This window comes from Oncorhynchus kisutch, linkage group LG8, assembly GCF_002021735.2.
Source record: "Oncorhynchus kisutch isolate 150728-3 linkage group LG8, Okis_V2, whole genome shotgun sequence".
In the NCBI taxonomy this organism is placed as follows: domain Eukaryota; kingdom Metazoa; phylum Chordata; class Actinopteri; order Salmoniformes; family Salmonidae; genus Oncorhynchus; species Oncorhynchus kisutch.
The window spans coordinates 57,565,996-57,584,008 of NC_034181.2; the positions used below are offsets into that span (position 1 = coordinate 57,565,996).

The window sequence follows — 18,013 nt, forward strand, 5'->3', positions numbered from 1 at the left end:
ACCAGATTTCTTGGTCTCTCCCTGTATGCAAATTATACATAGATATATATATATTGATTTACTTATTGATTTTAAGACACATATTGATGTCAGAAGTCAATGTTGCCACCTGACTGATGATTTCAGAAACAGGATAGTGATGATTTAAATGGTTTCACCGTCCGGATCTGTCTACACTAAGATATCCAGACACAACGTGTGCCTGACTACCTCCGGAGTAGGTAATCCTCTACACCTGTCAAAACAATGTGGGCACAATAAGAATGTGGACAAGATCAGGACAAAAGGCGCATGTTAGAACCAGTTATAAATGGGGCTTTAGCCTACGTTTGCATACCGTATGTAACCTACAGGTTTATCTGATGGAAAAGGCCAGTGAATAAATGAGGTAGGACATTACTATCTATACAGAAATTGAGCAGATTGATATATCGCCAAACTGAATTACACACTATTCAGTGACATTAATAGCCCTGTCTGTGGCAGTAATATTCCATATTTTTCATAATTTGTTGTTGAACAGGAATGGGCCCGATGTTTCAGATGGCTCCTCTGGAGGGAGAGGTAATTTCACCCTCTTTAGAGGCCCCTCACAGGGCCTTACACAGGGCCCGCCGCACTAATGGAACTGTCATATAAATGTAAATAACATTGTGACTCTGTGAAACAAACCTTGAAGGGCAAGCAGGCAGAATTGAGCCGGATAAACAAACAAGCACACTCGAGCACACACTCAGGCAGGCATGTGCGCACGCACGCACAAACACACACACACACACACACAACCCTGGAATCCTGGGCGGCAGGTAGTCTAGCAGTTAAGAGCATTGGGCCAGTAACCGAAAGGTCGCAGGGTCAAATCCCTGAGCCGACTAGGTGAAAAATCTGTCGACGTGTCCTTGAGCAAGGCACTTGCCATCAATGATGACTAGTCTGTGCTCTGACCCCACTCTCTGAGGGTGTCTCAGTGTGATTTGCAAAAAAAAAGTGAAATAGAACAAATGTAAGCACCCACCTAATTATCTTATCTCATCTTCAAACCAAACCCACAGTTGTTAGTCCATCTAGTCACAAAAAGGTTGCATTTCCTCTCAGGTTAGTTTTCTAGCTTCATTCTGAAATATATGGGGTAGTGAAATAGATAGTGAAATCATCAGGAGCTGTCTAGGACGTAATCACAGACTAGTAGTCAGTAAGCAGGTGTAGTGTCAGCCAGGGATCAGAGTGGAGATGATGTGGTGGAGGCTGGCAGGATGTCTAGACCTGCAGATTGAGCCTGTGGAGGTTTAGAGGACTGTCAGGATTAAGCCTCCTCCTCCTCCTATGTAATCCAATCACAGTGAGGAAAGAGTGCATTAACTAGACTCTAGCACACTGAACCTAAACAGGGAATAAAGAACTGTTTCGTAGCCTACCCTCTCTGTGAGGAAACAACTTTTTATTTCTTTGATTTTTATTTTATCCTTATTTTATCAGGGAGACCAAGGTCTCTTTTACAGATGGGCCCTGAATTACAGAAATGACAGAAAATACACACATCAAAATGTAAATACAAAATGCAAGCAGAAAGAAAGAAAGAAAAGTCATCAGTAATAAAAGGCCCTCAATCAGCTTTCTGAATTGCCAAAGAGGCACCAAGACATCACATTTAAGACTATTTTGAAGATTGTTCCACAAATAAGGTGCAAGAAAACTAAAAACTGACATATCTAACTCAGTAGAATCCAAAGGAATTTCCAGAGTTAACCATCCCGGAGACCGGGTGTCTAAAGTTTAGTAATCATGTATATCAATCTTGTAAAAGTGCTTTATACATGAAAACATAGCAATGCATCAACCTCACATGACATCAAGAGCCAACCAACTTTCTGGGAGAGAATGCAGTGATGAGCACTTAAACTGTCGCCCGTATTAAAGTGCATCTAACGGCTTTAATGAAGTGGCAGCTGCGTTCATGTACAGTTGAAGTCGGAAGTTTACATACACCTTAGCCAAATGCATTTAAACTCAGTTTTTCACAATTCCTGACATTTAATCCTAGTAAAAAATCCCTGTCTTAGGTCAGTTAGGATCACCACTTTACTTTAAGAATGTGAAATGTCAAAATAATAGTAGAGAGAATGATTTATTTCAGCTTTTATTTCTTTCATCACACTCTCAGTGGGTCAGACATTTACATACACTCAATTGGTATTTGGTAGCATTGCCTTAAAATAGTTTCACTTGGGGCAAAAGTTTCAGGTAACCTTCCACAAGCTTCCCACAATAAGTTGGGTGAATTTTAGCCTATTACTCCTGACAGAGCTGGTGTAACTGAGTCAGGTTTGTAGGACTCCTTGCTCACACACATATTTTCAGTTCTGCCCACAAATTTTCTATAGGATTGAGGTCAGGGCTTTGTGGTGGCCACTCCAATACCTTGACTTTGTTGTCCTTAAACCATTTTGCCACAACTTTGGAAGTATGCTTGGGGTCATTGTCCATTTGGAAGACCCATTTGCGACCAAGCTTCAACTTCATGGCTGATGTCTTGAGATGTTGCTTCAATATATCCACATCATTTTCCTTCTTCATTATGCCATCTACTTTGTGAAGTGCACCAGTCCCTCCTGCAGCAAAGCACCCCCACAACTGCCACCTCCGTGCTTCACGGTTGGGATGGTGTTCTTCGGCTTGCATGCCTCCCCTTTTTCCTCCAAACATAGCGATGGTCGTTATGACCAAACAGTTCCATTTTTGTTCCATCAGACCAGAGGACATTTCTCCAAAAAGACAATCTCTGTCCCCATGTGCAGCTGCAAACAGTAGTCTGGCTTTTTCATGGCAGTTTTGGAGCAGTGGCTTCTTCCTTGCTGAGCGTCCTTTCAGGTTATGATGATATTGGACTCGTTTTACTGTGGATATAGATACTTTTGTAACTGTTTCCTCCAGCATCTTCACACGGTCCTTAACTATTGTTCTGGGATTGATTTGCACTTTTCAAACCAAAGTACGTTCATCTCTAGGAGACAGAATGCGTCTCCTTCCTGAGCGGTATGATGGCTGCGTGGTCCCATGGTGTTTATACAAGCGTACTATTGTTTGTACCGATGAATGTGGTACCTTCAGGCGTTTGGAAAATGTTCCCAAGGATGAACCAGACTTGTGGAGGGCTACAATTGTTTTCTGAGGTCTTGGCTGATTTCTTTTGATTTTCCCATGATGTCAAGCAAAGAGGCACTGAGTTTGAAGGTAGGCTTTGAAATACATCCACAGCTACACCTCCAATTGACTCAAATGATGTCAATTAGCCAATCAGAGGCTTCTAAAGCCATGCCATCATCATTTTCTGGCATTTTGCAAGCTGTTTAAAGGCACAGTCAACTTAGTGAAAAGAAGCTTCTGACCAACTGGAATTGTGATACAGTGAATTATAAGTGAAATAATCTGTCTGTAAACAATTGTTGGAAAAATTACTTGTGTCGTGCACAAAGCTATAGTTGCCAAAACTATAGTTGTTAACAAGACATTTGTGGAGTTTTTATCAGATTATCAACTTTCTTTTGTCAGCTTGTCAACTTTCTTTTGTCAGCTTGTCAACTTTCTTTTGTCAGCTTATCAACTTTCTTTTGTCAGCTTATCAACTTTCTTTTGTCAGCTTATCAACTTTCTTTTGTCAGCTGGCATCATCACTTCATAAATGTCTTTAGAAAGGATGGCAGACCAAACTGCAAGAGAGAGGAATACGGCTGAATTATTAAAGACGCCAATTAGCTGGGCTGCCATTTAGATCAAACACACCAGGCCGTCTTTCACTGCAAAGCAGTGGCATTTACCAGCAGCACCAGAGGCTTGTTCAGGGAGCGAAGCAGGCTGGGCGCCGGGCGGAGAGTTTAGAGTGTGAGGCGGAGCACCCAGCCATGAAAGAGTTGAGCTGTGCAACAGTGCTCTAATGAACGACTTGACACAACGGCATGGTTCAACTCAACCTCAGAGAGGTTGCCGAGGCCTGACCTAACTCAGCAAGCGTGCAGGAGAACTGAATTGTAAGGCTGGTGTGTAAATGGAGTCTTCTTATCCCTCTCTTTCTCTTAGCGCTCCTACTCTTTCTGTTTCCTTACTGTATGTCCTCAAAGACTACACCAGCAGGGTAGAGGACAGCCATCTTGGCAAGTTGAAGCTAAAAAGACTTTCAAAGGAATCGTCCAGCAGAATCCCCAGTCCCCACAACTGTTTGCTGCTATTAAGGTGAGCATGGCTTACAGCAAAGTTATAATATATACAGTATCATTTAGCACAGTGGGTCTCGACTGGTTTTGACCGGGGACCCAAATTTGACAATGACAATTGAGTCGCGACCCAATATGATGGACTGTTGATGATTACATTTTGTAATGTTGCGTTGCAGCTGCCTTCTTGGGCAGGCTTCACTTGCAAAATCGACTCTTTCTCACGGGTCTACTATTATGGTATTAACGAAAGCCATTACACAGCCATATTAACTGAGGAAACATGTATGTAAATTCAAGAGAATAAGCCATTTTAATTCAGAGACCAGTTCAGGAGTGGGGTGTACTACATTGTCGGGCACCATGTCCTTCGCTGCCAATGCCTCCCTGTGTAGGAAGCAGTGATTCCACGCCGCACTCGGTGCTCTCTCCAGGATCCGCTTTACTACCCCGAAGTGCTTTCCCGTCATGGCAGCTGCCCCATCAGTTGTCACACTGACGCACCCATCCCGGGCCAGTCCCACGGGGCCCAGGTGCATATCAATTGTGTTAACAGCCTCTGCAGTGGTGGTGGTGGGCAAATCAGCACTAAAAAGGAACTGCTCCTCGAAACTATCCCACACGTGTCTGACATAGACCATTAGAATTGCATGGTGAGCCACACCTGTTGATTCATCAAGCTGCGTGTTCTCATGTCCTCATGTCCTGGATTCTCTTCCTCATGGTGTCATTGGATAGGGGTATAGTTTTAAGTTTGTTGGTGGTTGACTCTCCCGATATTTCAGTGCACATATCAATCGCAGCAGGGAGCACGAGATCCTCTGCGCTGGTGTGGGCTTTTTTTTTTGCACTTAGCAATGCGCTGGGCCACAAGGCATGATGCGCGAAGTGTCTTTTCTTGAATGGTGAATATGTTCTTCAATGAATCTTGTGAGGACACCAGATATTGACAGCTTGTCTTATCTTTGTGACTTGGATGCTTGGTGTCCAGATGCCTTTTTAGTTTGGAGGGTTTAATGCTCTCATTAGCTAAGAGCTCGTTGCATAGGACGTCTAAACTCACCCTGCCTGTCTTCAATATATGTAAAACCATAATTGATGAAGTCGGGGTGGTATTTTCTCTTCTTGACAGGGACCGGGTTGTCTGCCTTGCTGTTGACATTGGAAGCAGCAGTAGATGAAGAGGGAGCTGCATGTTTTAAAAACATGTCCATGATTTTACTCTGACAGCTAGCCTACATGAGTTAAATGACATTAACTATCCACGTGTATAATGCCTGCAGAACACATCTGCATACTTAGTTGTCATAAGAAGATCTGTATTATCTGATTGCTCGTGTCACATTTAAAACAAAACAGAGTGACATTTTCATTGGATCAGTGTGTGTGTGTGTGTGTGTGTGTGTGTGTGTGTGTGTGTGTGTGTGTGTGTGTGTACGTGTGTGTGTGTGTGTGTGTGGAAGGGGGGGGTCAGTGAGTGTGTGCAGCGCGAAAACCCTCCAAGTTCGAACGTAGCTAGCTTTTTCAACACTGCTGACGCGCTGCACGTGTAAAGTCAGCAACAATTAGCGGTGAGGCCGTATCCTTTCAAAATAAACGTTTCAGTGTGGCGGTTACCTTTCAAAATATTTTTGTATTACATTTTTTATATTCTTGCAAAAGTCCCACCCCCCCCAGTTGAGAATCCCTGATTTAGCAGACGCTTTTATCCAAAGTGACAGAGTCATGCATTAGACCGCTGTGCCACTTGGAAGCCCAAAGGCACTGCATCTCAGCGCAAGAGGGGAGACTAAACTCCCTGGTTCGAATCCAGGCTGAATCCCATCCAGCTGTAGGGTGGTGCACAATTGGCCCAGCGTCGTCCGGGGTAGGCCGTCATTGTAAATAAGAATTTGTTCTTAAACTGACTTGCCTAGTTAAATAAAAAAATGCATGCATACATTTGACATACAGGTGGTCCCGGGAAATGAACACACTATCCTGGCGTTGTACTACTACTAACTGACTAACTAACTGAGCTAGAGAACTACAGTTTTTGCATGGAAACTGGAATGCACATGAAATACATATTTCACATATTCCAAAACCCTTTACATTTCAATCATATAACCGTAAGCGTGCACTAAGTACAGAAAGCCTATGGCTCTCCACTATGGTGGTTAATAATGTGATCTTCAGATTGATCAGAGAGCTCTTAACCACTTCTCACATCTACTCATTACTACAGCTCTCCATTCCCCTGCACATCCCTCCATTCCATTACCTTGACTCTTCACAATGGTCCTGCTTCATTATCATAGCCAGATCCTATCTCTCTCTCTCACACACACACACACACACACACACACGCACGCACGCACGCACACACAAACACGCACGCACGCACGCACGCACGCACACACACACACACACACACACACACACACACACACACACACACACACACACACACACACACACACACACACACACACACACACACACACAACCTGGGGATCACCCGGAGGTAACCAACCAGAAGAATAGTGGTGCTCATGATCATTACTCATCCATCATTTATCATAATGTATGAAGATAACAGCAAATGGACCATCAGAGACCTCCCTTTATCTAGCCATAATGGTGACCAAAGGAATGAAGATGATCGTAATGCCATTTTGGGTGGCAATTACAGTCGAGTTAAATGACTTACTGAGGCGGGGAGTCTGGATACATCACATTGACTTGTGATAGAGTCTCCACGTAGGAGTCAAAGTCAAACGCTGGAGGGAACTCCTCGACACACGTCGACCTCAGCTCCCCGATGGAGCCGCCGTACGAAAAGCCATCCGGAGCTGTGGAGAGGCAGGGCAGTTTAATACAACACGAACGAACACACTAGCTTTTTTTCCCCTCAGTGAACTACAGCACACAGTCAGGATTGTAAACATGCTCTGTGTTCAGTTCAACTGAATTTTATATCTCATGGTTTAGGGATCCTACTTTGAACAGAGTTAGCAGATTTACAGTAAATATTTATTTTTGCAGTCTATCTCTCTCATCTGCACTGTTTTTACACCGGAGCAGTCAGAATCTTCTATGAAACATAAAGCTAAGGGCATGTGGCTACTTGAAGATAGAGGGGCTGTGATTGAAGCCAGTGCGACACAATCTGGGTATATCAGTCTTTGGCCAGGCAGAGGGAGAATGGGGCTGTGTCCTCACACAAAGGATGCTCTTTGAGCTTTTTGTGCTGTCTCTGTGTGAACTGACAATGGGACCCGGTCCATGGGGCCAAGTGGCCTTCCACAGACGTGGCTTTGGCTGTGTGTGTGAGATTCAGTTTGGCGCAATATTTCGTTATTTTCCCATTCCGTTATCAAACCCACAGGCAGAGTGTGGTCCCTTTACATGAGGTTTCAGGAGAAGAGCACTGGTTGGTTTAAATGCCAGCTCTGGAGAATGCCAAATGTGGCATATTAATGCCATGTGGGTGAAATGTGTTCATTGCAAGACTAAACTGAATATCTTCTATTGGTTCAGCTCTGGGAAAAGGAGCATAGACAATTCATGAACTAAAGCTTATGAATGAACGGGCCACTAACACACCTCATCGATGAACAACTCTCTGTAACTCACCATAGCTGGCCCGCAGGTGGGGGTTGCGCAGACGGCTGTCTTTGCGCAGGCTGCCCACGATGATGGTAACGCAGGACAGGAAGAGCACCAGGCCGATGACGATGCCAGCCACCACCAGCGGAGACACCAGCAAGCTAGCCTCGCTGCCCCCATCACGGCAGTCTGGGTACTCATGGACACTGCTCTGGTTCGAGCTCACTGCACAGTTCACAGACCACAAGGTGGGGCACAGCCACAGAAAAGAGAAGGCAGGGAAGAATGGAATACAAGAGGGACAGTGTGGAGAGAGGGGGGGAGGGAGAGAGGGAGGTGATAGAGAGGGGAGAGTGGTGAGAGGATTAGAGAAAGTGGAGAGAGAAAAAATCACAGGTTAATTATTTTTGTTGATTATAAAGCAGAAATTCAAATCCTTTGTGGCAATGCCAATGTTACAGACGTTGCCACCATGACCCTATGGAGAGAAACATGTAAGCTGACATTCCTCATCTTACACATACCTCTCTGTGGACCGCAGGTCAGGAACACTCCCAAGATTTTCATTCCTCAGCGGAGGAATCGATTCTCAAGTCTGCCGTGTTTAATATTTAATCCTCAACCCGTTAGAATTTTTAAATACACGGGGTGGAACTCTTTCATGTCAGCTCAGGGGGCAGAAACCCAACTTCAGCCATTAGTGGCTCTTCTCAAATCCCCTTCACCCTTTTCATCAGAACGAGAGAGAAACCAAAATAAGCGCACACAACACAAATCAAATGTACTCAAAATAACACCACACAGATAGTGACACAGACAGATTCAATATGCGCAGGCTGGGATAATACGAGGTGCTGTGTTAACTTTGCCACATTTGGCCTCTGAAAATCTTTTTGGGGGCATCACAGGAGACACGAAATCAAATCAATTTATTTATGAGGAGGCCGTTGTCTAAATGTTAATCGTATTAGTCTCTATTCATCTCTTCCCTGCTGAGGAATTCCCGCCATAATTGAGGTTATAAAATATTTGTGTAGATCATAATCAATGTTAATATTTTAATCCACAGTGAGCATTGTGTGTTGATTTGAAGATCTAGCACAGTAGTCTACATCTTCATGCTGTTTATGAAATTATTCAGATCCCTTGACTTTTTCAACATTTTGTTAAGTTCCAGCTTTATTCTAAAATTGATTAAATAGTTCCCCCCCCCCTCATCAATCTATACACAATGCCCCATAATGACAGAGAAAAAACAGGTTTTTAGAAATGTTTGCTATTTATAAAAAAAAAAACTGAAATGTCACATTTACATAAGTATTCAAACCCTTTACTCAGTACTTTGTTGAAGCGCCTTTGGTAGCGATTACAGCCTCGAGTCTTCTTGGGTATAATGCTACAAGTTTCTCCCATTCTTCTCTGTAGATCCTCTCAAGCTCTGTCAGGTTGGATGGGGAATGTTGCTCCACAGCTATTTTCAGGTCTCTTCAGAGTTGTTCAATCTGGTTCAAGTCCCAGCTCTGGCTGGGCCACTCAAGGACATTTAGACACTTGTCCCGAAGCCACTCCTGCGCTGTCTTTACTGTGTGCTTAGTGTTGTTGTCCTATTGGAAGGTGAACCTTCGCCCCCAGTCTGAGGTCCAGAGCTGAGGTCCAGGATCTCTGTACTTTACTTTGTTAATCTTTCCCTCGATCCTGACTAGTCTCCCAGTCCCTTGCCACTGAAAAATATCCCCACAGGATGATGCTGCCACCACCATGCTTCACTCTAAGAATGGTGCCAGGTTTCCTCCAGATGTGACACTTGGCGTTCAGGCCCGAAGAAATCTTGTTTCTCATGTTCTGAGAGTCTTTAGGTGCCTTTTGGCAAACTCCAAGCAGCCTTTTACTGAGGAGCGGCTTCCGTCTGGCCACTCTACCATAAAGACCTGATTGGTGGAGTGCTGCAAGTTGTCCTTCTGGATGGTTCTCCCATCTCCACAGAGGAACTCTGGAGTTCTGTCAGAGTGACCATCGGGTTCTTGGTCACCTCCCTGACCAAGGCCCTTCTCCCCACGACTGCACAGTTTGGCGGCCAGCTCTAGGAAGAGTCTTGGTGTTTCCAACTGTTGGGTTCGGAAAATATGAAATATACTTATTCATGTCACTGAGGGAGAGAGGGGAATGTATAACGTTTACATTCTGTCCGGATATGCTATTGTTAGCCATCGGGGATCCAATGGGAGGAAAAACGACACTGAGTCAACATGACAGCCGTGAGTTGGGGAGGAGCGAGCACTTTGAGGCAGAGGAGGTCAGATGAAGTGAGGAGGAACAGATATCACTAAGGTTCTGTCTTGCCACAAAGATGCATTGGCTGTTCAGATATGTAGGATAATCAGCAAAGGAGAAAGGGTTAAATATCAGTGATTGTGTGAATATGTATTTTATCTTATGCAGCTGTATGACCCAATGGGGAAATAAACTTGGTTTGAGCGTTATTAAGCGCCCGGTAAATTTTACAAGGTTAATTTAGAACCGAACAGTTGGCGCTGTGAGCAGGGTTCACCACGATTTACAGCTAAACTAGAGATTCCGAATCAGTGAACAGGAGCCGGCACCGGGAAACAAGGTATGCACAGTTCCTACACCTGTTATCACTCATTCTGAAATCTTGGGGAGATGAGAGTCGTAGGTTGAACCAATTATAGGATATGGATCTAGAAAGCCTGAGCTTATTCAGTTGTCCCATTGTATTACGACCGGTCATAGCTTTGTGGTATATGGTAAGTCCCGGAAGGTATGCCAGAACAGGTCGGTACCTGTAGAGGGTAAGTCCTAGGGGATAAATCCTGAGTGGGTTGATTCTTGCTAGTACCATAAAGTATAGGATAAGTCCCGGAAGGTATGCCCGAACAGGTCGGTACCTGTAGAGGGTAAGTCCTAGGGTGTAAATCCCGAGTGGGAAGGTACTATAAGAATAGGGTGAGTCCTGGAAGGTATGCCCGAACAGGTTAGTACCTGCAGAGGGGAAGTCCTAGGGGGTAAGACCCGGGTGGGGTTGGTTCCCTGCTAAGCCTGTAATGAGAGGGTGAAGGTCTCAGCCACAGTGGCTGTGAGGCAGTATAGTGCCAGGGGATGGATAAAGTGTCTGGAGGAGAGCCTCATCCATGGTTCGAAAAGGAAAAAGACATTCAAACGTTGTTTGAACATGATTTGAGTATATTAGCAGTAGCAATAAGGAGAGAGATTGGTTTATGCCCTATTTGGGTGGGGAACTGTGACAGATTATGTAGAAATAGGAAGACAATTTTGGTAATGTGTGTTATCAACAACAGTGATATTTGAGGCGTAACACTGAAATAAGACATTAGGTCATCCGTAATTCTCCAGTAATAAATTTGCAGACGCTATAGTATTGGTTCTAATACAAGGTATTAAGTGCAGTGACAAATTAATAGGCACACATACCCTAACTATTCTACTGGGGATGTGGGTAGCTCTACCTTGGAAAATAGTTAATAGAAGGTGTGTATTAGAGACAGGAGGGAAGAAATCGAAACACCTTGGACACTGAAAAAAGTGCATGAGCATTCTACCAATTCGGCTCGAATATGGGAAAAATTTAGCAAACTGGATACAATTGGTCAGCATTTCCCGGCTAACGGAAAATTCACATCTAGTAGAGAATTCAGGGAGGCAATTGTGACTTGGCACATTGACATAAAACCAGAATCAAAAGCTCAATATGGGGGAATGCTGCAATTCAAGCATTTGATTTGCATCTTTGTCAAAACAACAGCAGCAAACACTCCTGAAAGTAGTGGGGTTAGATCAATAATGGTTCAAGGAAATGACGTTTTCTATGTGAAGGAAGGACTGATGAGATCACGTCTTACACAACTTTTTAATAGATGCCAGGGATCAAATATTGAGGATTCCTTATGATGAAAAATTGGCTAAATTGCCACAGGAAAAAAATATTTCGGGTTGAATAATCTATGCGAAATGGGAATGGATTCTGAAGAGGTAACAAATCAAATGATCTGGACATAAACACTCCTTGCAAACTTAGAAAACCTTAGGGTTTTTTTAGTCTCCTGTGAGACATTTTATGTTGTTTTATTTATGAAACAGATTTACATTTTATGTCGCCTTACTCTGAAATAGATTTATAGAATGGACGAAAAGGGAGGAGGGGTCACGAGAAATTAGCATTGGGGTTACCAAACCTAAAATTTACTTTTTTAGTTCATGCCATGTGGGTTCATGAACACGAAGAGCGTTGTGGTGCGGTGGTTATGGAGATTCATGGGGAAAAGAGACAAGGGAATCGCTAGACTCGGTGGCGAGATAATGTCGCAGTGTCTAAGGGTAGTACATGCCAAGTAAGGGATACATAAACAATGGGGGTGGATTAAAACAAACGTTTAATGATTGGAGTGAGGACAGTGGATTTACCATTATCATGTTTCCCTTGTAATTAATACTTTTGGGATTGCTGATTAAGATGTAGCATAGTGAATGCTAACTAAATGTACACTGTCTTTTCCAGGAGAGGAGGGGGTTTCATTATCTCTCTTTGGAATGTTTCCAGAGACTGTGGTCTTGTGGAGAGCAGTTAGTGAAATTCGGCAGTTTTCTTAGTATAAAAGTATCCAAAGGGGCCCCACCCTCTGGTGAGGCCTGATCAATCTCAGTAGAGATGATCGAGACGGGTGGGATTTAATTATAATATGAAGGAGGGACATTAGTCTCTAGTCTATTTTACCATTACCTTATACCTTATGGGAAACCATTAATTCGTTATGGAGTTATCAAGAGTTGTAATTATAAATTGATTGGTTATTCTAATTGGTTTATTATTGAGTTAACATGCAGTGTTTTTGAATCACAATGTGAATCATGTGTTAAAGGTTAAATGACCAGTTCCCTGGGGCCCTGGTCCTTTGGTTAAATACACTAAAGAATTTTGTTCCGCCTTCACATAGAAGGGAAAATATATGTTAATGAGGGTTGACGGTTCCTCCAAAAGGATTTCATTTTTGTCTTTGTTTCGATACAAATTTCACCAGATTGGGTCTGCCGGATTGTTGGTATTTCCCCCATGGGTTAGAGTTCTAACTCCCTGATCTGGTAACTCTTCGGAGAGGTCGCCAGTAAAATAAGGGAGTATGAACCAAGTTTTAAAATGGTTTCAACAGTAACAGCATGTTGTTCAGCTCTTTGACATTTGTCTTAGAGATAATGGTATTAAGAAAAGTGAGAATGTAATAATTAATCAAACGGTGAACGGATGGTCTGGATATCCGGATTCAGAAGTGTCTTAAACTGTTGTTTCGCTCCGTCTTCTCTCAAGTAATGGCAAGGGTGGAAGGGATAATGGAAGGGATAATTTGACCACGAACAGTGTGTGAACCTCAAAAACCTCCCTAGCCAGCTGAACAATAAGCGACAAAGACGTTCAATACGACCGTGACTTTTAACACTCATATCTGTGACCTGAGTCCGAGCCATCAACCTGGGTACAGGAGGAGTGCGTCATGAGTCCTGAGACCGCGCATGTGGTGTGAGCATGGAGAGAAATCCCGTTCAAACGTCTCTCATGCTCGTGGACTACTGGTGGGAAAAAATGGACCAGACCGAATGGTGAGAGACTTGTGTATTTGATTTTTTTTAAACTTTATGTGGATATTGATATAGGGACATTATCAAGGGCCATCAACTGTGACAGGCATGAGTTACATACGTTCCGTTGGGAAGATGAACTTTAACACTATCTGAAGAGGAACCCATAAAGACACGCTAGAAAGATAAGTGCTGGGAGAATGGGGGGTTTCAACCGTGCCCGTAATTGTTTGGGGTGTCAGGTTAATTGAGGAGGAATACACTGCAAAATTCCTAGTAATTTAGACTAAGAATGCATTGAGATACCGATCTTTCATTACCATGCCACTCGTAACAGGTAAACAGGGACAAATGGGGGTTGTAATGAGAAGAGTTATTACCGGCAATCAAAGGTCCCGTTTGAAAATGTACATTCTAACTGTGATGACGTGTGCTAGGTTGAGAAGCTTGAATTAGAGTGATAGTCCTTAGTGCTTTACTTAGTCTGTCATTCTAAATTTGTCTTGGATCATTTATAAAATGTTTTAATTATGATTTGGATAAAGCGAGAGAGAGCGCTACTCTCAAACTGTGAGGGGTGGGTGCACGGCTCTAACTTATTGGGTCTAGGGAGGGTTTTTCTCTCTAGAAATTTTAACTTTAAGTGTTATTAGAGAACTCACTGGATTGTCACGCACTGATCTGTTTCACCTGTCCCTGTAATTGTCTCCACCCCCTCCAGGTGTCGCTTATTTTCCCCAGTGTGTTTATCCCTGTGTTTCCTGTCTCTCTGTGCCAGTTTGTCTGGTATGTTTTCCAAGTCAACCAGCGGTTGTCCCGTTCTCCTGCTTTTTGCATTTCTCCTTTTTCTAGTCCTCCCGGTTTTGACCCTTGCCTTTTTTTGGACTTTGTACCCGCCTGCCTGACCATTCTGCCTGCCTTGACCACGAGCCTGTCTGCCACTCTGTACCTCCTGGACTCTGATCTGGTTTTGACCGTTTGTCTGTCCACGACCATTCTCTAGCCTACCCCTTTGGATTTTCAAACATTGTAAGACTCCAACCATCTGCCTCCATTGTCTGCATCTGGGTCTTGCCTTGTGTCATGATAGGATGATAACTTGAGTCAACCATGAAGGGGATTTTGTTTTACAATGTCTTTTATAATCCTAATGTTGAAGCATGTCAATACATGTGGATTGCTGGATGATACGCTACAATAAATTGCATACAAGGCTCATAGTCTGTGTCTTGCGTTTGACACCCAAGGATGAAAATGAAGGAGACGGGCATGGAGACTAGCATCCCATGGGCATAGAACAGAACGGATGGATGGTTCTTTCCACCGTCTTAGTCGCATCAAGAGTGGTGAGAAATGATTAAACATGCATTTCCTCTCTTCCTTGTTCAAAGTCAATCTGTTTTTAGGTGTCGTGGAACACAAGAGTGATCATTGTTCATTGTTGGAGATCTGTGGGGGCTCATAAATTAAGGTTGGGGTGATAGTCTCTGGGGATGATAGCTCGTAGGAGAGGGAGACAGTTAACTGTGCACAACTGTGTACCTAGATCTATCTGTGTACCACACACGGTAGAAGAGCAGGAGACAGATTCCCATGCCGTAGCTATTCTCACAGCAGTCGGTGAAGGGACAGTACCTGAAGGATCAGTAATAGTAGCGAAGGAGGCTATAGTAACAGCATGGAACTGGACTACGGTGCAAATGTGAAGTATGCGTCATGGGCAGTGCTAGCAGTAGCAGGGGTTACTTTAGTAGCATTGTTGGGATATCATCTTCTGAGGGCCTTGATGTTGAAACGTATACACAGTGCTGAGTGACCTCAAGATGAGGTAAAGGTTAAGGCCACTGCATGTGTATATCGGGTGGCTATAGAGGAAGGAGGAGATGGCGCGCAAAGTGAGAATGACATGGCTTGGGAACACCTCTCGGAGCCTGTGGTCTGACGGCGAAGACTGGGTGGGTCTTCATTTTTGCCAAATCCAGTAGAAGAGAACCCTGAAGGCATAGGCAGGTGAAGAGAGAGTAGAACTTGTCATGCTATCAAACGTTTTTTTTTCTTTCTTTGCATATAATATTGTGCATAGTTTTAACACATTATTAATACTGTTATGTATTGTGTTTCTTTTTGCTTTTCAAGTCTTGTGCTATCACTCTCTTAGGAACCAGAAGGAGAAAGTTTGAATGGAAGAAGTCAACGGCTCGAGTGGACATGTTATTATCAGTGTTCTATGAGAGATGGAAATAAGAGTGTGTATGGTGTGATTATAGAACAGAGGCCATAAGTCTCTGTGAATGTTAATCATGTTTCATTTTTTTGTTCGTGTTTTATTATCATTGTTTGTTCATTTTTAAGTCATTTCCAAGTTTATGTAAGTTGAACAGTAGGAAGCTAATGTTTCAAGAGGAGGGATTGTTGGGTTCTAAAAAAAATATATGAAATCTACTTATTCATGTCACTGAGGGAGAGAGGGGAATATATAAGGTTTACATCCGGTCCAGATATGTTATTGTTAGCCATCAGGGATCCTATGGGAGGAAAAAAGACATGAAAGCCGTGAGTTGGGGAGGAGCGAGCACTTTGGGGCAGAGGTCATGTCAGATGAAGTGAGGAAGAACAGATATCACTAAGGTTCTGTCTAGTAACAGAGATTCATTGGCTGTTCAGATGTGTATGAGGAGACTCCGTGTAGGAGAAAGGGTTAAATATCAGTGCTTGTGTGAGTATGTCTTATGCAGCTGTATGACCCAATGGGGGAATAAACTTGGTTTGAGCTTTTTTTTAAGCGTCTGTGATATTTTATATGGCTCATTTTAAAACCTAACACAATCTTCAATTTAAGAATGATGGAGGCCACCGTTCTTGGGGACCTTCAATGCTGCATACATCTTTTTTTTTGGTACCCTTCTCCAGATCTGTGCCTCGACACAATCCTGTTTCGGGGCTCTACAGACAATTCCTTCGACCTCATGGCCTGGTTTTTGCTCTGACATGCACTGTCAACTGTGTGTGGTGTGTGCCTTTACAAATCATGTCCAATCAATTTAATTTACCACAGATAAATCAAGTTGGAGAAACATCTCAAGGATGATCAATGGAAACAGGATTCACCTGAGCTCAATTTCAACTTTGATAGCAAATGGTCTGAATACTCATATAAATAAGGTATTTCTGTTATTAATACATTTTCAAAAATGTCTAAACCTGTTTTTCCGTTGTCATTATGGGTTATTATGTATAGATTGAGTGTTATTTATTTAATCCATTTTAAAATAAGGCTGTGACGTAACAAAATGTGGAAAACGTTAAGGGGTCTGAATACTTTCTGAAGGCACTACTGTAGCTGCCTGCATCCCTGCAGTGCCCAACCAGCAAATACAGAACATTCCCACAACATATTCCCAATACCTTCTAGTTTGGGTTTTTATCTAACATTAGGATGATAACATCCCAAAAACATTCAAATAATGTTTGATATCAATGTTTTTATATTTTAAATGAAATATCCTTGGAATGTTCTAACACCTGTAACAGCCACCACAGAACATTACCTTAAGGTTCTTATTAGGTTTCCAGGTAATGTAATAACATTTGTTCTGGGAATGTTCTACCAACATCGGGTGAATGTTTTATACAGACATTGTATAATTATCAACACATCTGCACAGTTTTTGTGTTATAACTTTTGGGGAAACCTATTGAATGTTCAGGGGAACGCTCCCAGAACCGATTTTTGGTTTGCCGGGCATCCTGATTGGCTAGCGGGCACGTTGACATCCCTGCCACGATGGCGTCAAAACAAGGGACTTACTTGCTGCACCTCTCCTGTTACTTTGGGAGTGAACAAGCTATGCTTACTGGTAATACATATACAATGTATGTGGTGTGTCAAAACAAAGTCCAGTCTTCCATTAATACTGATCTGGAACAAGTCCGAGGTCAGTGTTAATGCAGAGAGAGGTCTGAAGGCAATAAAGGGCCATATATCACAGTGTAGGTTAATGGGATTATTCTGCAGGGCAACTCATTATGGTTGTATATGATTCACTGGACTGCTTACACAATGCTTTTGCGGGACTCTGTCCCCCGAGCTGTTGCTTTATAAAGATTGATGTCATCTAAAAGAAGGCAGCGGGGGAAAATAAATGAGCAGAGAGTAGAGACATCAAAATCAATCACTAGATCTAGTGATGAATTGAAACAGCACACCCTTGAATAATAACTGTATCATTTGATATGATATCTGATTGAGGGTGAGAGAGAAAAAAGAGAGCGACTGAGAGATACAGTTGAAGTTGGAGGTTTACATACCTTAGCCAAATACATTTAAACTCAGTTGTTCACAATTCCTGACATTTAATCCTAGTAAAAATTCCCTGTCTTACTTAGGTCAGTTAGGATCACCACTTCATTTTAAGAATGTGAAATGTCAGAATAATAGTAGGATGAATGACTTATTTCAGCTTTTATCTCTTTCATCACATTCCCAGTGGGTCAGAAGTTTACATACACTCAATTAGTATTTGGTAGCATTGCCTTTAAATTGTTTAACTTTGGTCAAACGTTTCAGGCAGCCTTCCACAAGCTTTCCACAATAAGATGGGTGAATT

At 42.9% G+C, this 18,013-nt stretch overlaps 1 protein-coding gene and 1 long non-coding RNA gene across 5 annotated transcripts in view; one reads left to right on the forward strand and one right to left on the reverse strand.

The window, feature by feature from the left end:
* The window catches only part of LOC109895502 (protein BEAN1-like), a 54,221-nt gene that overhangs the window by 11,929 nt on the left and 24,279 nt on the right, over positions 1 to 18,013 (reverse strand). For 2 of the 4 annotated variants that reach the window (XM_031830734.1, XM_031830733.1), the window contains 3 exons: positions 8,324 to 8,525; positions 7,827 to 8,024; positions 6,901 to 7,042 (listed from right to left, as the gene is read on the reverse strand). In XM_031830734.1, the coding sequence (XP_031686594.1) occupies positions 6,901 to 7,042; positions 7,827 to 8,024; positions 8,324 to 8,366 (383 nt within the window). In that variant the 5' untranslated portion in view covers positions 8,367 to 8,525. The remainder of the gene's footprint in view (positions 1 to 6,900; positions 7,043 to 7,826; positions 8,025 to 8,323; positions 8,526 to 18,013) is intronic. The other 2 variants (XM_031830732.1, XM_020489216.2) reach the window with 1 other exon arrangement.
* LOC116374864 (uncharacterized) lies at positions 14,183 to 16,189 on the forward strand. Its single transcript, XR_004210858.1, has 3 exons — positions 14,183 to 14,435; positions 14,654 to 14,752; positions 15,565 to 16,189. It is a non-coding gene; the product is annotated as an uncharacterized LOC116374864 (long non-coding RNA).